The sequence below is a fragment of the Doryrhamphus excisus genome, linkage group LG7, assembly GCF_037039965.1.
Source record: "Doryrhamphus excisus strain RoL-2023G ecotype Guam linkage group LG7, RoL_Dexc_Guam_v1.1, whole genome shotgun sequence".
NCBI classification, from domain to species: domain Eukaryota; kingdom Metazoa; phylum Chordata; class Actinopteri; order Syngnathiformes; family Syngnathidae; genus Doryrhamphus; species Doryrhamphus excisus.
Genome location: NC_136363.1, coordinates 15,759,581 through 15,783,360, shown reverse-complemented (window position 1 = coordinate 15,783,360; position 23,780 = coordinate 15,759,581). Strand labels below are relative to the sequence as shown.

Genomic DNA, 23,780 nt, shown 5'->3' with positions numbered 1-23,780 from the left:
TAATGAATGAGCCATTCATGAGCATGGATGGCTGTGGGACTCCTGAAGCAGCTGTCAGGTACTGGCAGGCCAAGCGGCACGTGGCTTAAGGCAAAAACTCAGGTGAGGGAGGAGTTCAGTGAGGCTATCGAGCACGATTTTTGTTCCGCTTTGAAGAGGTTCTGGCAAACCGTCCGATGCCTCAGAAAGGGGAACCAGTGTGAAGGAAGAGATTTTTAGGTGTGTTGTCCTGTGCTGACCCACCACATGGTTATATACCAATGGTTATACCACTTGTTTTGTACTTTTGCAGCTATGCTATTACAGCTATTACAGCTATGTAACTTGCTTTGCACACTTTTTGACTTGTTTTGACTTCACACACTTAAATATTCACTGGTCCCGGCAACGGGATAAATATTATGCCCATATAGAATGTTGTGAATGTTGTGAGAAACGAACTAGAAGGTTGTGAGAAAAATGTTACCTTGAGGTGCCTGAGACAGAGGATGGAGGCGATGACTCCCCTCCTGCGGAGACAGGCTGGCCACCTGTTTTCGCACGAGCGAGCATATAAAGCATTTGTTTTCTCAATCCCGGTGAGAGTCTGCTGTGAACTGTGCACGAGTGTCCAGCTTTCGGTTTCCAGATTACTCTACCGGGGTGTTTTTGGCTCTCCGCCCTCTGTCAACGGTAAGGTATGCTATTCTGGATTCGAACTGTGTTGATTGGAGTGTTATGTGGGGGCATAGGGGTGACAGCTTATGTCTAGCATAATAACTCATGAAGGAGTGTTGTGTGGGGGCATAGGGGTGATCAGCTTGTGTCTAGCATAACTCATGATGGAGTGTTATGTGGGGGCATAGGGGTGATCAGCTTGTGTCTAGCATAATAACTTGAGGGGAAGTGTTGTGAACTGCTGTGTGTTTTACCATTAAATATCATTAATGTACATACAGTCGTTGTTTGTGATCATTTCTCTGCTGCGATCTCTCCGGACCTGTAACAACCTATTTCACAAAACATTTGGCGTCACGAACCTGGAACTTTTTGAAAAGGAGAGACTCAGTGAGAGAAATGTTTAGGAAAAAGGAAAATAGTCCCGCCGCGGAGAGCAGAGTTGTTCCGGGGTGGGGGGCAGCGCCGTGGAAGACGGTAGCTGATAAGTTGTTGCAAGCGGGGAGTTCTGGTCTGGAAGCATGGACAGAAAATACCGCTGGTGTTCCTAGGGTTGTGGTGAAACCCAAAGCTCCGCTCGGAGGAGCTGTTAAGACGGTAGCTGATAAGTTGTTGCAAGCGGGGAGTTCTGGTCTGGAAGCATGGACAGAAAATACCGCTGGTGTTCCTAGGGTTGTGGTGAAACCCAAAGCTCCGCTTGGAGGAGCTGTTAAGTGCATGTGGGCATGCGCGCAGGCATGGAAAATTCAGCCAGAAAAATATACTAGCCCGGAGCATGAAACGTTGAAACTAAGAGAACAAGTTGATAGAGTAAAAATAGAGAATCAGATGTTACAAACCAAAATAACATTGCTGGAGTGCAAAAAAGCTAATTTACAGCGGATGTGTGAGAAGGCTGTTGCTAGCACGAGGCATGTTACTCGCAAGCAGAGGAAAAATCTCAGGGGTGATGAGGTGAAAATACGAGCTTTTGTGATAAGTGGGGAGGATAATCCCGATGCCTGGGATCGAGAGGAGGATTGGGAGAAGTTTTTCCCTGATCTGTATCCTGACCCAGAGCAGGGGGAGGGTGATGGTGAGCTTCGTGTAGCTAGACCTGTACAGCGTCGGCGACGCGTACAAAGAGCGATGCCCCCTGCTGAGGAAAGGGTGACCGATGCTCAAGGTCAGCAGTTGTATGATGCACTGTGTAAATGGATGCGTGCCAATCCGCCACCAAGGGAGGAGGAGGTTGGTGTGCCTGTTAGAAGCTCTGATGATTCCGATTCAGACTCAACTACATCAGAAGGCGAACGGGAAAAGCATCAAATAGCTGCATTAAAGCGAGCACGCAAAGAAAGAAAAGAAAAGAGTAAGGCCAAAAAACAGAATCGGAAGGGGAGGCAGAATAAGAACCCCTTTTCGGAAGGCGGTGGTCTTTACCCCTCCTTAGCCAAGTTTGAATAGGATGGGGGTCAAGCCCCGGAGGCAGCGGCCAAATTTGTACCCCGCTGGTCACAAGAAGACCCTAGGCCTCATGTAAACATGATTATTCATTGGAAAAGCTCAGATCAGGAAGTAAGAGCTTTAGTTGATACAAGGGCGGAGCCCACGATAATTTCAGGCAATCCTGCTAAATTCAAGGGACCGAAAATATCCATGATTGGACTGGGAGGAGCATGTGTTTTGTTTTTCAGTCACAGCCTGGTGGCGAGCGTTGGAGTGTGGATGTTGAGGCTGCTGGTGGGACGTCCGGCAGAAGGGGCCCGAGGATCATCGTACCATGGGGTCCCGCCCAGGAGATGGCCATGTCGTTGGTTGGGGCACTCTCCTGGCTGTCCTGCCTGCATGCGGCCCAAGGAACGCCCACTCTTGGGGGACACCGGTGGAAGGAGCTCCTCGCTTGCCTCGCGTGGTTCGAGTGGGATGGAAGAACAGCACCAATAATCGCACGCAGGATAACTTCCGCTGCCCTGCGTGGTCCGTCTGCCAGACTGCAAACATCACCATGGACTGCGACCCCTACCCAGGACCACATGCGTGGTCCATGATCCTGAGAACGGGATGCAACGTTACCATTGAAGCTGAAGTAAGCCTCTGTCGATTAACAGGAAATCCCTTCCTGACGGAACATCCCTTCACACTTCGTGAGGACGTATCATGCTCATCGACCAAGGGGACTCAATGGACGGTAACGTCAGGCGACACTGACATCTGGATTTCAAACTCAACTGAGATCACGGGACGCAGGTCAACAATCTGGGTCATCTTGGTAGTACCACCACATCAGCAGGTGACACACCCTACGTTAGTGCCAATAGTGACATCATGCACACACATGGCTTACCAGGCGACACATAATGAGATTCATTGGGAGATAAGGTTACCATCGATACCAACCTGCAAGCCACGAAGGAACAAACGAGCGTGGTATGATACACTGTTAGGGGGAACAGGAACTTTGTTAGGAATATTCAACACCATTGATGGGGAAGTGACACGATCTATGTTATCATCTACAGGTCAGGCGACAGCTCATGGGTTCCGCAGGGTGGCACAATGGATGCCTACCACTGTAGAAATACAGAAAGGGGGAGCTCATGTAGTAGACACATTTCTGGGTTGGAACGTTGATATGTGGGATGCAACATCAGAAGTTTTACACAAGGTTGCAACGTTGAATAGTACCAAATGTACCTTGCAAATGCTTAGTGCTAAAGTTCAGCAAGAACGTCTGTTGAGAACATTGACCTCCTCAGCAGTGCAGCCGTGGAGACACTTATGGAACATATCGGACCGCGTATGGTTACAAGTTAAACCTAGCCTGACTCAGTGCAATGAAACACACTGTCAAGGGATGTGGTTGGAAGTAAACGTAACCCGACCCATGACCATATGCAGATATCGGATTTTGCCATTAATAGTGGGAAACCATTATTATTTCTTGAAAACGCATGGGGACTGGTTTAGTCCACAGACTAATCTGACTTATGATCTGGAAGGTTGTGACGTAATGGACAAGGGGACTGTATGCTTACAAATGCAAATATATCGAGACCCATGTTTTACGAATGACACGGCACTGTGTGATTGGAATGTGGAGAAGCCTGAGGACTTGCTATATCAGGTAGGGCCCCACTCTATTTGTGTAGCAACAGTGAATCCACATCCCCAGTTGCCAACGACACCGTTTTCCGGATGTTTATGGGACGTGCATCTGTTTACCTGGCACAATCAATCGTTTCGATTGACAGATTTCAGTTGGACAAACCGACTGTCTACTGTGCAATGGCAAGCCCTATCGCTGCCTTGGCAGGTGGATCTGACACGCTTCAGCAGCGCACTGAACCGTTCGGAGACACTTAAGCATCTTGTTAAAACTCATTTGACAGATGTGTCCAGGTTGCAGGTGTCCACCATGATCGCCCGGAATGAGGTGGTACATGCCACCAGGACAATTGAGCAATCTTCGGCTCATCACTGGTGGGATATATTTACAGGAATGTCGATAACAGCACGACGACACTTAGTCCCTCCATTATTGGTTCTTATCATATGCTTAGCTTTACTAACGTTGGTTAACTTCTGCATGTTTTGGTATATTAGACGCACCCGAGCTATGTTGTCGCGACGCATTTATAACGCAGTTTCTTGAATTATGAAAATAGAACTATACGATGATTTGGGGCCGTTTGGGAGGGAAATAACAAAGATGTTTGTGGAAGCTGACCCTCCGGGTCATCATGCATCCTGGTGGCCAAGGCGTTCGGACCCCCTGCATTTTACGTTTCCTGATCGTATTTCTATGTATCAGTTTGTTATTGGGCACATGTTACACGGGAATCATGACATCATGGTGTTGTTGCTCCAGGGGGATGCCTATGTTAATTGGATGTTTGAAAATGAAGATGATCTACCTGAACGGTTTATCAATTAAGTGGTGGTTTCAGCTCAGGCCACAGGGTGGAGTGAAGGACGTGTGTTGTCCTGAGCTGACCCACCACATGGTGATGCCTATGTTAATTGGATGTTTGAAAATGAAGACGATCGACCTGAACGGTTTATCAATTAAGTGGTGGTTTCAGCTCAGGCCACAGGGTGGAGTGAAGGAAGAGATTTTTAGGTGTGTTGTCCTGTGCTGACCCACCACATGGTTATATACCAATGGTTATACCACTTGTTTTGTACTTTTGCAGCTATGCTATTACAGCTATTACAGCTATGTAACTTGCTTTGCACACTTTTTGACTTGTTTTGACTTCACACACTTAAATATTCACTGGTCCCGGCAACGGGATAAATATTATGCCCATATAGAATGTTGTGAATGTTGTGAGAAACGAACTAGAAGGTTGTGAGAAAAATGTTACCTTGAGGTGCCTGAGACAGAGGATGGAGGCGATGACTCCCCTCCTGCGGAGACAGGCTGGCCACCTGTTTTCGCACGAGCGAGCATATAAAGCATTTGTTTTCTCAATCCCGGTGAGAGTCTGCTGTGAACTGTGCACGAGTGTCCAGCTTTCGGTTTCCAGATTACTCTACCGGGGTGTTTTTGGCTCTCCGCCCTCTGTCAACGGTAAGGTATGCTATTCTGGATTCGAACTGTGTTGATTGGAGTGTTATGTGGGGGCATAGGGGTGACAGCTTATGTCTAGCATAATAACTCATGAAGGAGTGTTGTGTGGGGGCATAGGGGTGATCAGCTTGTGTCTAGCATAACTCATGATGGAGTGTTATGTGGGGGCATAGGGGTGATCAGCTTGTGTCTAGCATAATAACTTGAGGGGAAGTGTTGTGAACTGCTGTGTGTTTTACCATTAAATATCATTAATGTACATACAGTCGTTGTTTGTGATCATTTCTCTGCTGCGATCTCTCCGGACCTGTAACAACCTATTTCACAAAACACAGTGCCAGGTCCACACCGTTTACAGTGAGGAGGATAGCCGAACAGTGGGAAGGAATACTTTGACGCCCTTGCCCCACTGGCATACCCTATGTAGAGTCTGAGGACATGAACGCGGACAGTTTCATCATCGTGGCCGAGGTATCTGGGGGGTAGTCGAAACGTTCCCTAGTGGCAAAGCTCCAGGTGTCAGTCCATGTGTCATTCAGGTTTTTTACAACCGGAGCAGGAGCCTGGTTTGCATTGCCAACAGTAATTCAGTCCAGTTTCTGGTGAACTTTGGCCTCCACCAAGGCTGCCCTTTGTCACTGATTCTGTTCATAACTTTCATGGACAGAATTTCTAGGTGCAGCCAAGACATAGAGAGAGTCCAGTTTGGGGGCCTAAAAGGGGGCCTATTATGCTTTTTCCACTTCTCTGACCTATGATTGTAGACAGAATGTTGTATTCTCGTGCAAAAGTTTCACATAATGAGGTTTGTGCATTTGGAAGTGAGCCCTAAAAGAAGTTTGGGATGGCTCAAAGCGCTTGATTTTAAAAGGCGTGGTAAAACTGTTCCTTTGTGATGTCACAGAGGTGCGCATTTTCTTATATATAAACCCTCTGTCCTCCCTCAAAGCACTGCTCCACTGTTTACTTGCGAGCAATCCCTCAAAAGGTAACACTGCATAAGTTTACAATTCCTAAAGACGCCACCATCAGGCACAAGTGATTGGGGTCCTGACTAGAGATCGACCGATAATGTTTTTTTTGGGGCCGATGCAGATACCGATTTTTTGTCATCACCCTTAGCTGATGGCCGATTTTTCTTGGGCCGATATTTGTGGCCAATACTGCTTTTGATCCCTCAATTTACATGAAAAAATGACCATGATAACAAATATTACAGGTCTCATGTTTAAACAAATATTTATTGAAATGTAAACACTGAACACAGTAGGATTCAGCTTTCTTAAACACACATTTAAACGGCATTATCAACTTTAAAAGGAATAAATATTCAACCATGTGCAAAACATTTCGGTCTTAGTTTAAATTTATCTAGCATCAATGTGATGACTGCTCCTCCGCAGCGTGACGCGCGACAGAGGCATTGCAGAGAATTTCTTCTCCAACAGCCACTATGCAGCTGGACTAGCCAACAAACTTGCTGTAGCCCGACGCCTTTCCAACGTTACTTGGCCGTGTGGAGGAGTCAGAAGGGCAAGTAGTAAGTAACAGTTTATCAGTGTCCTGTTTATTTTGTGTAAATCATGGAGAAAAAGCGCTTGTCTGTGTAGCATTATAACATACATTAGCGGGGTTGCTAATAGCTCTACCCGAGTTTTTACACACTAGTAATCCCACAAAACACATTACACGTTACAGATGCTGTAGAAAACGCTAAAATGTTAAAGCTACTAAGCATTGAGAGACGTCTTCAAGTAACTTCTTTTCTTGAGAAACTTTGGTCTCCACTTCTGAATCGGATGCAGGATCCAACACATGTGTGTATGTTAAAATGTATATACATTTACACACAATATTGTGTCGGTATTTACAAAACTATTAACATTTTTTTTTTTAAATCAGTGCTTGCCAATCAGACCTTATGTGACTCCACCCATAGACGGCTACTGGTCTTGGCACGGTAGCGGTCTCAGTCCCGGCCGTATCAGACCACCTGGTGGTTGGGACCTCTGCTGTAAAATATTACATGCAGCTGTTTAGCTATGACAAAGAAAAATATAGCTTTTCATTCCACCTCTTCAAAACTCACCCACTTTTCTTCTGGGCGTCCTACTCGTCCCTCAGATCGGATTTCCCAGGAAGTCTCTTTTGCTCCTTGAACTTGTAGCATTTCTTTCATACAGTTGGGGCCTGTGGGTTTTTAGCATTTGCAGTTTCTTGTGGCATTTAAAATTTGTAGCATTCCCCTTGCATGTCTTTTATGATGTTTGGTGTGTATGCCATGTTGGCCACTGTACACAATTATGTACAACTATCTGCAACGGAAATTAGCATTCCGGTAGCATTTCCAATAGTTCATTTGCTATTTGGTCTGGGTTATATGTTAGTTTTATCTGAAATAGCTTTGAGCGTCTGTTATACGACAGTTCAGATTTTCACTAACACACTAACAATGACTGACAATGTAGAAGCGCACATGACCACCCGGTGGCAGTAACACTGCTTAACTCCAAAGTAGAAGAAGAGCCCACTTCCGGTGTAATGAACGCTATATCCTTTTATGGTATGTTTGGTTTTATATTCAAGACATCCGCAGCCCGAGCTTCAGAGATACACTTTCAGTCCGCGTTCGTAAGTTAAGCGTCGTAATAACAATACATCCACCTTTTTACCGTGTAATAAATTATGGCTGACGTTGCTTTCACGTGAGCTCCGGCGTATAAGCAAGTTTTAACATGTTTTCTCTCACTTTGTCCTCAGAAAATGTCGAAGTCAATGAAGAAAATTGTAGATGAGAGTCGGGACAAGAACCTTCCAGAAGTGGAATTGTGCGACAGAGGCATTTCGAACATGCTAGATATTCCAGGACTGTGTAAGAATGCATTAGTTATTAGTTTACTTCCAAAACTCTTCCGTTTAAGTGCATGACTCAGAAAACGTTACAGTACTGAACATGCCCCTGCATTTTAGGGGAAAAGTGGAACGTATTTTCATTTTAAGCGAGCTTTATTCATTCTGAAAGACAGCAAATTGAGATATATTTTCTCATCTGATATTATAATTGAGTCTTTCGGGGAACCAAAGATTGCCTTCTTGCATGGCCTCTTTAACTGTCCCTTTATGAATGTATGTGCATACATCAGCACAGTATATCAAATTCACGAACACATTGTACGAAAGAAAGTCTATATTATTCACAATTATTTCAATGACATTTAAAAGGGGGCGTAGCATTACTGGTAGTCACACATGGTGTAGTGTGCATGCATGTATACATACTGTACATGCAGTCCCAGAGAATGACTTAGCTGTCATGGCAGAGCAAAATACTAGCAATGTTTGTTGTCTGCTAATGATAATGATTTTGGCAAAATTAAGCTACTAAGGTTCACCATTATTGAATGTATATCCTATTGTAACCACACAATGAGACTGCTCTGTGTATAAACTGCTACTTTTTTCTCAAAATATGAACCCTGAGCTAATATGAGGTCACATTCTAATCTCGTGGCAAGATGTCAGAACTACTACTAATTATTTAAGTGTGTATTTTGTAAAATGCTATTACTAAGATAGTCAGTCAATCATAATGGCAAAAAATGTTCATGAAACAACCAAAAAAAGCAGAGAATGTAGAAAATGTAGAACATTCTTGTTATTCAATAAACACCAATCTTGGCTTTGCAGTCTTGGTGGTATATTACTGCCAAGATTGCAAAGCCTGTTATGTTTAAGAACAACAGCAGATATAGTGTGTAATAGGCAGCAATTCCCTAAGTAACCCTACATGTATTTCTATTGGAGATGAGTGAAGTCACTATCTATCCATCTACACTGACTGCCAAAAAATAGAGAACATCATAGAATCATAGAACATCATAGAAAACACACCAAGAAATGGATGTGATGCCACTGTCAATTTTTCCCCATCAACAAAAAAATCTGAAAAAAAACCCCACCAACATTGTTCCATTTTCATAACTGAATTGTATATTAATTCATTCACTGCCAGCCATTTTCATAGAAGAGAGCTCATACTTCACACTGGGTGACAAGTCCGTGTTTAACAGTAGATTCCATTAACGTGCACATCATAGGCCCTAAGCTACCAAAACTACCAAAGTCTTCCTTTTTCGTGTCAGAATTGAACAGCACTATATTTCTTGATTTTGTAATTCATTTATTAATATATGTTTGTAAAAGAAACACTGTCAGTGAAGCAAAAACAAAAATGTAATCTGGTTGGAATTTTTTTATGTATGTTCTTGTCTCCTCAGTCACCTTGTCCAACATCACTCAATTGGTCCTCAGCCACAACAAGCTCACGGGTAAGCCACCTAAAATTACTTTTATCTGTTGTTTCAATGTTGTTTTTCCTTATTTCTTTATGGGCCTGCTTGTTATTCAATAGCAGACTGATTCTGCTGTTTGGAAAGATTCTGTGTAACAATGGCGATACACCTTTTGGAACACACCAAGTATCAATACTTTTGATTTACATCCGGGAGCGGCATGAAAGTCGGCAACCAAAGATGGGAAGTTGTGGGACAGGTGGGAACATGGTGGACACAAGCCAAAAACAGAAGTTGGAAGATGCACCGCATCCTGCAAGTGAAAAAGTGTGGATATATTTTGGCTTTTACAGTTATTGATGAAGGAACAAACCTTGGGGCCTATGATGTCCACGTTAACAGAATCTACTGTTAAACACGCATTCTCACAGAAATTGACCATCTATATGAAATGCTGTAACATTGAGAAGAAATATTACCATCTGGGGAATACGCTCATTCATAGTGGCATGTCCTCAAAAACCACTAACCAACCCCCTCATTGAAACTCTTGTCACCTAGTGTGAACTTGCGAACAGCACTGGCCAGTGGAAGCTAGCTATGTTAGCTTTGTTTAGCCGAGCAGGCTAATGCGGCTCTGTGCGTGCTACTCAGACTGTATGTTGTGCTTTAGTGCTTGTTAATGTAACCCAGCGGATAGCTAGCTCAGACCCCTCATTTACAGCAGCATGTCCTCGCAAACACTAACCAGCCCCATCCTGATCTAAACATGTCGAGGCGGCAACCGTAAAAATCAACAAAGTCTGCAAAAAAAAACTCTTGTCGCCGAGCATGCGCTTGTGAACAGCAATAGCCAGTGAAAGCTAGCTGGGTTAGCTTAATTTCACAGAGTATGCTAATGTGTGTGTGAGTTGTGTTTCAGTGCTTATTAATGTAACCAAGTTTTGTAGGTTGGCTGCTGACTTCTTTCAAATACTTTGTGTGTGAAGTGGAGACAGCAGCACAGCTGCAACAAATTTCATTGGGCCCTAAAAGCTGGGAGAAGGACTTGCTATATGAAAACCGGTTACACAAAACTTAAAGGGGACCTATTATGCTTTTTCTACTTTTCTGACCTATGACTGTTGTATTCTAATGTGAAATGATGCAAATTTTTCAGATAACGAAGTTTGTGCATTTGGAAGTGAACCCTGAAAGAAGTTTGGAATGGTTCTGACCGCTCTGTTTCAGAGAGTTTTTTCTAACATCCCATATAAGGAAGCCTGTCTAGCTGTGACATCACAGGGCTTCCTTATATGGGCGTACCCTGGTACAAGCTGTTGGCTTCTCATGGGCGAAGCTGGACTATCCACCAAACTGTCAGAAGTGCAAGCTACAAGTAACAATTTATCAGTGTCCTAACTGTGTTTATTTTGTGCAAGTAAGCGGTTGTCTGTGTAGCATTGGAGTGTGTATACAGGGAGGGGGTCCAAATTACAAGCTCATCGATGTCTGGAGTTACTAATAGCCTTTTTCCACCACGGTCAGTGGTCTACTTTGAAATCCAAAGAAATACAGCTAGAATAAGTGCAGATTCTGAAAGGTCTAGAAAGCTTTCTGCGCAGGTTATTGTGTAACACAACAAATATGCTGACATCACAGGGCTTCCTTAGATGGACGTACCCTCGTACAAACTGTAGGCTTTGCATGGGTGAAACTGTCAGCCATAGATGCAGAGTGAAAAACAGCTACCTTTTTGGCTTTTTTGGCCTTCTTCCCCACTAAGCACGCCAAAGGTCCGGCGAAAGCTCGCCAGCTCCAACCTGGTCTATTTGGGGTGCAGGCAAAGCGCAGCGTGCGTAATGGTAAATTGACAGGCACACAGTGCACACATGTCACCAAAATCGCACAGGCAGATTTTTCAGTGTCTGCAGTGGAAAGAACAATGACACCAACACTATTTAATGTAAGCGTCTCAACCAGCATGTATTTTTTGGTCGTAATTGTCCCATTACATCTGAGATGTCACGCACAAACTCAACCAGACGGCAGCTGAAAGTCTGAGGCCAACCGGGGCTGACTCTACACTACTTGGGCGGGGATGGGGGACAGCTTAGAAGTGAGAACTCCACCAGGAAAAAAGCACAAGACAGCTCCACTCCACTCAAGCCAGTATAACCATCTGATCAGAAATGAACACAGTGCAGACTTTGTGGTACTTATAATTAACAACAACGAAGAACAACGATTAATATGAAGTTGGTTGTTCTGGCTGTGTTTGTGGAAAAATAATTATATTTGGGCTGTCAAAGTTAACGCACTAATGATATCAGATGCTACTTTTTTTTCTTAAACTTTAAACACTGCGACTTAGACAGTTTGTGTGGCTAAATTCTAGTCTTGTCTCGCCTTTACTTCAGAACTACTACTAATTGTTTAAATACTGTGCGGCTCTTGAGTCAGTAAGGAAAGCATAGCTCTTCATTTGGCAGGAGCTAATCATGAGCTATCAGTACACTCACATCAAGCTTGTCATCCCATTGGACATCACAGAAGGTCATTAACACCATAAGTATAACATAAGTATAACAAAACAGTGTGACTCACGATGTCATCTTTCAAAGAACACTTCACTAACACTAAACTCATCACACAGCGATGTAACACTCAAAAACTGCACCTGACAATATACAATATGAGTTTAAAAAGAAAACATTTTAATTTCCCATAAGGCATTGCATTTGAGCAACGCATTCATTGGGGCACTGCCATGACCTCTACATTGGGCTCTGTGGCTCTGTGATAGATAGACTTTCTTTATTGTCATTGCACAATACGACAGCAGTGAAATTGCCAACAAAATGTCGTTGCCTGGCTCCTCTATGCTCCTCCAATTAAATGAGTTGAGTGATGAGATTATGTTGTTTGTAAGATGAGTCAGACTGTTTATATTGAATAAAGACCTCCTGTAGTTTCAATGAGTTGACAAGCTTTTACAAGAGTATTTTTTCATAGCTTATGATTGGCCCCTGTCAAAAAAAAGAGCTGACTGGTCCTCGGGGACTCGAGCGTGTCACAATATGGCATTTTATTACAAAATTGCATGGCTTATCCCCGGCGCAGCGTGTGCACAGGAAATTTCGTTATTGGTATTCTAATATAGAACAGAACTTGGATCGAGGAGTTGATAATAAATGAATAAAGTATTTGGAGAGCTAATGGAAAGTGTTTAGGAGCTACTGCCAGCTCATGATCTACTGACTGGAGACCTCTGACTTACCGTGTATGAACTCGGGCAGGAATGTAGCACTGCTGGTGCGGTGGAGCTCTGGAAAAGCAGCACGTGTGGCAACCTCTCCTGCCAGACAAGGAACTCTCATTGTCAGACACACTTTGTCAGAGGCATCGTTGGTGCAGTGGAGCTCAGCAGCTAGACGTGGCATTATGAGTCATTCCAAATGTCTTTCAGGGCTCACTTCCAAATGCACAAACCTCATTATCTGAAACTTTGGATTTGTTTAACACGAGAAAACAACATTCTAACTACATTTATAGGTCAGAAAAGTGCAAAAAGCATAATAGGTCCCCTTCAAAGGATATGTGGCACTACTTGGCAGGAAATTTTATATTTTATATTTTATTTTGTATTTTTCATTCTTTTTTAATAATTGTGTATGCACCTACTATACCAAAACAAATTCCTAGTATGTGTTTGATCATACATGGCAATAAACCTTTTCTGATTCCGATTCTGACAATAGCTGAATTTGCTGAAGTTGTGATTGCTAAATTCTGCAAAAATATGCATTGGGATTGATGATGGATTCAGACGGACTGGGCAAATATTTTGACTCATGAGTTTTGACTCGCATTGAGTTAACAAAATTGTCTGGGTGACCAGAACATATATTTAACACACACACACACACTATTTAATGCTTGTAATTTTCTTGAATTATTTGTCTAATTTTATCTGTAAAAGTGTTATACAATCAGATGTATGTTCTCATGTCTCTTTTTCAGGAGCACTTTAAACATCAGACCACATCAAACTATGTAATTTAATTTTACAATGTTTTTTTTTTTACTAAATAAGACTTGCAAGTCATGTTGCCAGTTTGTATGTTAAAAGTTGAAATACTTAGAAAGCAACTAGCGGGCCGGATTCAAACGCTTGGTGGGCCGCATGTGGCCCCCGGGCCATTGTTTGCCCACCCGTGGACTACACTCATTAAGCAGCTGTGTTGAACATAAAGAACTGCACGTCCATGCAATTCATAACATTTATTCATGTTGTTTTCTCATCTGTTTTTTTCTAGTGGTGCCTGCTAATATCTCAGAGCTGAAAAATCTGGAGGTCCTTAACATGTTCAACAACCAGATTGAAGAACTGCCAACTCAAATTAGCAGTCTTCAGAAGCTGAAGCACCTTAATCTTGGGTATATCATACTTTTTTTCCCCCAAATGGATTTTGGGTTTTATCACAAAAACACACTTTCACTCAATGATTCTCAACTGGTTTGACCCACCATCATCTCACGATGACAAGTGACAACCCAATTGCAAGTTTTACTAAAACTTAAACTTAAACTTAAATAGCTTGTATTTGAATGCCTGTTTGCCACAATTTCATGCCTTTGCACATGCTGTAAGCATTATATCCCACCCTCTTCCAGTCAGGAACCATCATTTTTATCCACAAATTCAATTTAAATTCATCCTTTCCCTTCCTGCTCAATCTTCCAGAAGTTGCCCATAAACATGACACACACCTCCTGATGAAGTAGAAAGCAAATAGCACAGACATGAGGTCCATTCACGGACATTACACTTGTAATTTATTTTTGGCAAGACTGGCGAACCACTGATGAGTGGCTATAGCCCACAAGTTGAGAATCACTGTTTTATATTTGAATGACTGTGACTAATTGAATATGTATATACCATTAGATGAAATGATAGCACACTTGTAGTAATACTTACACTAATATAGTAATTGGGCCCCCGTTGGAAAAAAAAAAGTACATACATTTCATGGTGTGATTTGTTCATATGACTGTAAATGGGTTGTGCTGAAAATTAGGGCTGTCCCAATCCACATTTTTCATTTTTCTTCTGATCCAATTTTTTGTCTTGCGGATCTGATCCGATACCGATCCTTTTTTTTCATAATAATATTTCGTTACAAACATTATACTGTTATGAAAATATAATGCAACTGCTGAATTTACTTTTTACACAGCATGCCCAACAATATTGTTTGGCTTTTGTAACAAACTTCTGAGAGTCAGAGATCCAATAGTCTATCCAATAAAAGAAGAAAAACATGGGCATTGAAAATGCATTTAGGTTATTTTAATCTTAATCTTAAGGAGGTTCTAAGTAAAGCTTCAAAATGACGAAAGAGGAGATGGGAGTGAGACAAAACAACCAAGTAAATAATTTATTGTGAGCAAACATTCAACTGAAATAGGCTGTTCATCAGCTGATCAAGCGTTTAAGACCACAGCCTTGAAAAGCCAAAACTTTGCCAAAAATGTGGATTTGGTGTCATTTTCTGTCAGCAATTCTGTCAGGATCTCTTGATTAGAAAGGAAAAAAAACATTCTGCCCATTGTGACTTTCTTTTTTTCTGTTTAGTTTTAGACGACCTTCCCATGTTGTTTGTACTCAGTCCAGATTTTAGACTGATTGAACAACCAACATCTTTGCAACATTGCACGATGATTTACCTTCTTTCAGAAGTCTGATAAGCCACTCCTTTGTTCCTTTGTTTCAAGTGACATTCAGTGTTGGAGCCATAATTCATGTCAGTCCACTGTTATTTTTCTGCAAAATTAAACAACTGAATCAACATCCTCCAAGACTGATGAGTCCATAATTTTTGCCTGGGGTTGCAGACCAGTTATATAAGAGTTAATTTTTGCTGTGATTGTTTTCTGTTTGTGCTGATTTTTATATATTAATCTCTGCACAGAATGAACCGCCTTTGCAACTTGCCAAGAGGCTTTGGTTCTTTGCCAGCGCTTGAAGTTTTGGACCTCACCTACAATAATATGAACCAAAGCTCCCTGCCTGGAAATTTCTTCTACCTCAGTGAGTATGCACACACACACACAAACACACAGAATCTTGGAAAAAAATCCTGCTAGTATATTAAGCATTGGTCAGGGAACTGCCTGAATATCACAACGCTCCATATAGTGTTGTATAATGCAATGCATAATATAGTATATAGTTACTATACTATTTGCAGTAGATAGTGGATATAGTGGATGTTCATCTGAAGGGGGAAGGTAAATTTATTGTAATTGATTATCTTCACTTTCAAGGATTCAGTCACACAAACATACATTCTAGATAGTAACTGCAGACACGAGGTAGGCCTGCCATGATTATTAAATCAATTAACTGCACAATAAATTAAAAACAAACTTGGTAATTTTGCCCGCCTCAATATATTGACCTAGGTGTGCATGATCCTGAGGGCCTCATCAGGCATTCTGTGTTTACTGAAGGGGTTTGCTCGAGTGTGAAGCCTCAGGAAACTTCAGCACTTCCATGGCTATGGTTCTCAGTGAGAAAAGGGTTGATTGCACCCTGCGGGTTGGGAGTGAGGTCCCGAAGTATCTTGTAGTCTTGTTCATGAGTGAGAGAAAGTTGGAGGGAAGGTTCCCACTCTCACCTGTGTTCATGATCGCGGACACAAACTGCCAGATGCCTTCTGGATGCCTCCCTGGTGAGGTGTTCTGGGCATACCTAGCCGGGGTGAGGGATTTTGTCTCACAGCTGGCCTGGGAGTGTGCATTTCCCTGCTGAAAATGCTGCCCCTGTGACCTGATAAGCAGCAGCAGCAGAAGATGGATGGATGGATATTTTTTGTCATCAATACATTTAGGGAAACTGTTGTTTTACATAATGTTTCCGCACAGTCATTCATTCATTTTGTACCGCTTACCCTCACGAGGGTCGTGGGGCTTTCTTCGGGTGAGAGGCGGGGACATCCTTGATTGGTCGCCAGCCAATCACAGGGCACATATAGACAAACAACCATTCACACTCACATTCATACCTATGGACAATTTGGAGTCTTCAATTAACCTAACATGCATGTTTTTGGAATGTGGGAGGAAGCCGGAGTGCCGGGAGAAAATAACATGCATTCTCCTCACAGAGATGGTGGACTCGAACTCGGGTCTCCTAGCTGTGTGGCCTACGCGCTATCCACTCGTTTGCCGTGCAGCCCTGTTTCTGCACACTTTTCATTAATAATTTTCAAAAGCTCTTGACATTCCAATTACAGCGTTAAATACTCTTGAAATGTTGATATTTATGTTTGATGTTTATTGCTAAAATATAAAGTGTACTCACATTACTTGCAATACATCATGTTATTCAAAAAATGGTATGGTAAGTAATATGTGTTTTTTTATGATTGCCTTCACTTGTGTATGCAGGTCAAGGGTCAATGAGCTTACCAAACAAATGTTGTTCAAATAATTAGTATTAAAGGTATTCAAATTGTCTAAAATTTATACACCTGCCTACTTTTCTTTTAGTAATTTTTGCACACTTTCTGTATAACCTATGAACTTAACTTCACTTCTCATGCATCAGTATGTCTGCTATATGATATATGGGGGAAAAAGAAATTCACAAATATTCACATAGCCAGTTCCTAGACGTAGGACGTGAACATTTGTACTGACAAAGTAGCTCTCATATCAGGAGGTCAGGCATTCCACAGTGTTGGAGCTCCAATAGAAAAGGCTCTAGAGCTCGCATGTACTCGTCCTTGTAATGAGTCTTGCTGCAGCATTTTGTACTCATGAGGCTTTTCAAACGAGTTGGCGGTCCAGAAAGCAGCACATTTCAGTCATCAAGGTGAGATATGACAGCTGCATGGACAAGGGTCTCTGCGTCTGTAGTAGATAGAATAGGTTGTATCTTAGCAGTGTTGGAAAGATGAAAAATGCTGTTTTGGTAACATTCTTGATGTCCTTTTGAAAGGATGGAGTGGAATCGAATGTCACACAGAGATTTTTTACTGAGTCACTTTGGGTAGTGGGGCTTTTATCAAAACTCAGAGAGGTGTCCTTAAACAGGCAACTCTGTTTAGCAACATCTCAGTTTTGTCGGGGTGGCCAAACATTGTCATATGTTAGAATTGCCATACGTATGTTAGAATATTAAACCCTTTATGAATGGTGGAAATGTAAACCCAAAAACTGTAACCCATTTTCATTGACAGTTACAGTACTAATGAGGATGCTTTTTTTGCAGCAACACTCCGTGCTCTGTATTTGAGTGACAATGACTTCGAAGTCCTGCCAGCCGACATTGGGAAGCTGACAAAGCTGCAAATAGTAAGTAGTGGCACATCACTACCAAGAAACTAATATGGAAAGATCTTTCTTTTCCAAAACAAATTTTTTTATCCAAATCATATATACAGTGCATCCGGAAAGTATTCACAGCGCTTTCTACATTTTGTCATGTTACAGCCTCATTCCAAATTGTATTAAATTAATCTCTTACCTCAAAATTCTACACAAAATACTCCATTATGACAATGTGAAAAAGTTTTTTTTTTTGAATATTAAAAATAGAAAACAAAAAAATCACATTTACATAAGTATTCACAGCCTTTGCTATGAAGCTCAAAATTGAGCTCAGGTGCATCTTTTTTCCACTGATCATCCTTGAGATCTTTCTACAGCTTAATTGGAGTCCACCTGCAGTAAATTCAGTTGATTGGACATGATTTGGAAATATAATAACTGTCTATATAAGGTCCCACAGTTGACTGTGCATGTCAGAGCACAAACACCAAGCATGAAGTCAAAAGAACTGTCTGTAGACCTGCGAGACAGGATTGTCTTGAGGCACAAATCTGGGGAAGGATACAGAAAACTTTCTGCTGCTTTGAAGGTCCCAATGAGCACAGTGGCCTCCATTATTCGTAAATGGAAGATGTTTGGAACCACCAGAGCTGGCCGGCCTTCTAAACTGAGCGATCGGGGAAGAAGGGCCTTAGTCAGGGAGGTGACCAAAGCCCCGATGGTCACTCTGTCAGAGCTCCAGCGTTCCTCTGTGGAGAGAGGAGAGCCTTCCAGAAGGACAACCATCTCTGCAGCAATCTACCAAAAAGGCTCTCCTCTCTCCACAGAGGAACGCTGGAGCTCTGACAGAGTGACCATCGGGGCCTTGGTCACCTCCCTGACTAAGGCCCTTCTTCCCCGATCGCTCAGTTAAGAAGGCCGGCCAGCTCTAGGAAGAGTCCTGGTGGTTCCAAACGTCTTCCATTTACGAATAATGGAGGCCACTGTGCTCATTGGGACCTTCAAAGCAGGAGAAATTTTTCTGTATCCTTCCCCAGATTTGTGCCTCAAGACAATCCTGTCTCGCAGGTCTACAGACAGTTCTTTTGACTTCATGCTTGGTGTTTGTGCTCTGACATGCACAGTCAACTGTGGGACCTTATATAGACAGTTATTATATTTCCAAATCATGTCCAATCAACTGAATTTACTGCAGGTGGACTCCAATTAAGCTGTAGAAAGATCTCAAGGATGATCAGTGGAAAAAAAATGCACCTGAGCTCAATTTTGAGCTTCATGGCAAAGGCTGTGAATACTTATGTAAATGTGATTTTCTTTGTTTTCTATTTTTAATAAATTCAAAAAAAGTCAAAAAAAAAACCTTTCACATTGTCATAATGGAGTATTTTGAGGTAAGAGATTAATTTAATACAATTTGGAATGAGGCTGTAACATGACAAAATGTAGAAAAAGTGAAGCGCTGTGAATACTTTCCGGATGCACTGTAAAAGGGGTGCTCTGATCAGGGTTTTATGGTGCCAATTTCTACAGTATACACTCAGCTCATGAGAAGAGACTATAATTGGCTCACAACAATGAGGTGAGACGATATTGCTTTTAAGAAAACAACACTGACAAAATGTAGGACTGGACAAACTGACTTTTTAAAATTTAATTCATAATTTAATTTAACAAAGCAGTAAAGGTACATTTTGAAATGTCTCATTTCATGCAACCTAAGCATGATGATTTTAAACTGTTGAGCCTTTTTCTATAAATTGAAACAAAAACCAAAAAAAGCTTAAAAGCTAAATGAAAGCCTTACCACCACGCCCACTACCACTTCCCAATATTTGAGAAGCACTCATGTAAAGCAAGGTGGACCATGCTGTGTGTGTGTGTGTGGGTGCGTGCGTGCGTACAAGAGTTCAAATTTCAAATTGACTGATTTCTCAATTTGTTCCTTATCCAGTTGAGCCTTCGGGACAATGATCTCATCTCGTTGCCAAAGGAGATTGGAGAATTGGTACAACTTAAGGAGCTTCACATCCAGGGCAACAGACTGACAGTCCTACCCCCTGAACTTGGTACTGACCAAATTCTGAGTACGCCTACGAGGTTCAAAATTATTTGTGCTTCACAAAGCTCTTTTCAATACTATAAAAAAACTTGGTTGATAAAAAGGTATGACATTGGTGTAAACGGTTGATCAAAGAAATTAAGAAAGCTTTAAAATGTTAAAGCTTGCAGGCTGAAAAAGTGTGATGACCCCCGATCTAGTGGGTGTGTGGTTTACACAGGTGGCTGTTCGCAGTGTGATCCACATTATCTCTGTTTTGGTAGCACAGGGGCTTGCTGTAACTGTAATTACAGTTAACAGGACCATGTTTATGTTTGTATTAGTATTTTGTGTCCCATTGTGTCCCACAATGCTTAGCGACGTCCAAATGCCAAAATTATCCAAACATCAAAATACTAGGGCTGTCAATCGATTAAAATATTTGATCTAAAATTCTAAATGTTTGTGAGTAAAAAAAAACCTATTTAGGAGCATTCAGAAATTATTATTAAAGAATTTCCTCAATGCATCTTTCCTTTCATGAAAATACCTAAAACATAGGTCATAAAACATCGTCCAAACCTAATGTCATTTCATTTCTCTTTTAAAACACATTCAAATACATAAAAAGTAACCATTATATAGTACATTTATTATTTATATTTATGATATAATATTATATAGTAAATGTTATTTAATTACAATAAAATAGTTTTTGAATTTTTAATTTGATTTGTCCTACTTTTTCGACGTTCATTGAACCACCGATGCACCGTTTTCCGATGCAAAGAGGGCTGTATGGTTGTATTTGGATGTATTGTCCCCCCTTTTTCTTTCACCTCACACTTGCTCTCGAATGCTGATACTATGTGGGAATGCATAAAGGTAAGATTTGATGACTTTGAGTGCTAATATGCATCATTGGGGTAATTCGATGCTAAATCGCAAACACTAGCAAAACACTGGACTTCAACTACGGTCATCACTTTGACAGCCGTCGATAGCAGCTGTAACTCCAATTTAGCTGGCAGTTCAATGAAAAAATCAGCAGAAATGTAAAAATGTGAAAACCTCTCCAAGTCAAACAGAGCAACAGTAGATACAAACAACTGCCAGGGCTTTGAAGCTAACTTTACCAATCTAAATACTATTTTCTTTCTCCATTTCCCATCAATACAAAAAATATCTAGCTTGTGGCTACAGAGTTACCGTGCTTCAATCAAACTACGGTGGGGGCCGAGGGTCAAACAGGAGGAGCGCACGATCGCGCATCAAAAACAATAACTTACCAAGCGAAAATTCAACCACCAACTGTATGTGCTTTCTGTATCTTTAGGTAATCTGGATCTGACTGGACCAAAGCAGGTCTTCAAAGCAGAGAACAATCCTTGGGTCACTCCCATTGCAGATCAGTTCCAACTCGGAGTCTCCCATGTGTTTGAATATGTTCGCTCTGAGACCTACAAGTAGTATGTATTAGCACACTCACACATACACCGTGCATACAGTCATGTAAAAAATTAGGACATCTCATGAATTATTTACCAGCGGAACTGTCTTTTGATACCTTCCTTGGTGAATGTTTGATTCTCATGTTACCTCTGCTTCAGCTTCAGTTTGCATAATTTTTTGTCGTGTTTTAGGATGCACATTTTTTAAAACTAAAATCTCTTACCACTACTCCCTTCAGAGAGCAGCACAAACTGGGTCTAACAAGGACAGAAAAAGGAGTGCGAGGTCCCAATGCACAACTGTGCAAGAAGACAAATATCTGAGAGTGTGTAGTTTAAGACAAAGACGCCTCACAGGTAGACACCTGGCAGCTGCACTAAATAGTAGCCATCAAACACCAGTGTCAGTTTCAACAGTGAAGCAGCGACTTCAGGATGTGGACTTCATTGCAGGATTGACAAGAAAAAGCTATAACACAGACTGGCCCAAAAAAATTCCAATATACATTACCCCTCAAAAGTTTGGGATCACCTGGACATTTTTTTGGCCAGTCTGTGTCACAGCTTTTTCTTGGTAATCCTGCCATGAAGTCCAGCATCTTGAAGTGCCGCTTTCACTGTTGATACTGACACTGGTGTTTGACGTGTACTATTTAGTGGAGCTGCCAGGTGACGACCTGTGAGGCGTCTTTGTCTTAAACTACACACTCTCAGATTTGTCTTCTTGCACAGTTGTGCATCGGGACCTCGCACTCCTTTTTCTGACGGCACCCCCACCACCCTAATGAGGATAAGTGATAGAAAATGACTGGATTAATATATTGGTTGATGGTCTAGGTGGCCACACAGTCTGGAGATCTGGAAGAGCTGGGTTTGAATCTCGGCCCGGACGTCTTGTGTGACATGTTCTCTGCGTCTGTGGGTTTTCTCTGGGTACTCCGGTTTCCTCCCACGTTCCCAAAACATTAGGTTATATATTTCTTAGTTACAAAGTTGTCTCCCATTGGCCAAAACCGATGTCACATGAAATCTCGAAATATTGATGCTGGAAAGTAATGCATCCTGAAATACAAGATTTAGTTGAACAGTTATTTCTGCTCTTTTAGTAAAAAAATGTGACTTGTGGATACCAATATTTTGTCAACATTCTGAATTTGGCTTGATATGAGCTGTGAAAATACAAAACAAAACTACAAAAATGGCTCTCGGCGTTGGAGTGACCTATACTTACACAAAGCATACAGAAAGAAAAACTGTAATTTATACTGTATATGTAATTTCTTTTACAACCAACACTTGTAAAAAAAAAAAAAATAGCATGACGCTATTGCGCAGTTTATATGCACCGCGCTGTTTTTATATACCTTCGGTGAAGGGGAAAGGGAAACTTGGTGCACCAATGGCACCGTGGACTAGAGAGAGTTTTTCAATTAATGATGTTTTGTGTTGATCCCGAGTCTCATCCAGAGTCTGTATGGCCTTGCTCATCAAGGTCCTTGTTAGACCTTGTCTTGTTAAATCAAACCATTAATTAATCTGTGAAGGAGCTGAAACTTCAAGTTGCCAAAATCAGGGTTTCTCCAGCAAGTCACATTTTGCTTGTGGACCTTATTTCACTCAATGAAATACAGTAATGTAATGTATTTATTCAATATTTTTATTTTTCTTCCCTCAGTCTCTATGGCAGACACATGCAGGCCAACCCGGAACCTCCAAAGAAGAACAACGACAAAAGTAAGAAGATCAGTCGCAAACCACTATCAGCAAAAAACAAATGAAAAAAACAGAAATGTTGATTTCAAACCATTTGTATTAAATGAAATGTATCTCATATATTGTGCCTGCTGTCACAACATCTCGCCAGGTTACTATTGCAGCAACACATCATCAGTAGGGTAAAACTAACCTGTCTCACAGCGGTCTAAACCCAGCTCTGTTCCCCATCAGTGGGTGAACAATCCAACCCTTGGTGAATTCTGCTTTATAGCCCACATTGAAGGATCAAAAAGCGACAAAACAAATCAAAGTAATAAAATTGCATATAGTACATACATACTTTTATTTCTGCTGAGCATGTATTTTATACATTTATACATATTCTGAGAATACATGTATATCAATGGATGTGATCTGTTTCTCTACTCTGAGCAAAAGAATAAACACTTTCACTGCCCACTGACCATTTTTCCACCTGTTTGTTTACTCTTACTCAAAAATTTCATGCAAATGCAATAGAATATTGAGTATTATTGCTGTTAGGCCTGTCATGCTTATACATTTTAGTTTTTAAACTAATTAATCATGATGAAACCATAAGCAATGTCTGAAAGACTATTTTGCTGTCTTTAATGAATGAAAGATAAACACTCGATTTGTTAAACCCTCTCACTCTCTTCATACACTACGTGTCATTTGCAATTTCTGTTCCAACTTCTAAAACTAATCTAATTTTAATTAAATATCAC

General features: G+C 41.5%; 1 protein-coding gene across 1 annotated transcript; it reads left to right on the top strand.

The window, feature by feature from the left end:
* The first annotated feature begins 7,730 nt into the window (after positions 1–7,730).
* rsu1 (Ras suppressor protein 1) lies at positions 7,731–23,511 on the top strand. Its single transcript, XM_058060583.2, has 9 exons — positions 7,731–7,843; positions 7,973–8,084; positions 9,490–9,540; positions 13,803–13,923; positions 15,462–15,580; positions 17,768–17,850; positions 19,778–19,892; positions 21,201–21,333; positions 22,991–23,511. The coding sequence occupies exons 1-9, from the start codon at positions 7,754–7,756 to the stop codon at positions 23,091–23,093; spliced, it is 927 nt and encodes a 308-aa protein (XP_057916566.2). The 5' UTR covers positions 7,731–7,753; the 3' UTR covers positions 23,094–23,511.
* Positions 23,512–23,780: the final 269 nt, after the last annotated feature.

Coding starts and splice junctions, on each gene's coding strand:
- rsu1 (XM_058060583.2), top strand. CDS start 7,754: ATGAACGCTATATCCTTTTATGGTATGTTTGGTTTTATATTCAAGACA. Junction 7,844..7,972: donor TACACTTTCAGTCCGCGTTC/GTAAGTTAAGCG, acceptor CTTTGTCCTCAG/AAAATGTCGAAGTCAATGAA. Junction 9,541..13,802: donor CAGCCACAACAAGCTCACGG/GTAAGCCACCTA, acceptor GTTTTTTTCTAG/TGGTGCCTGCTAATATCTCA.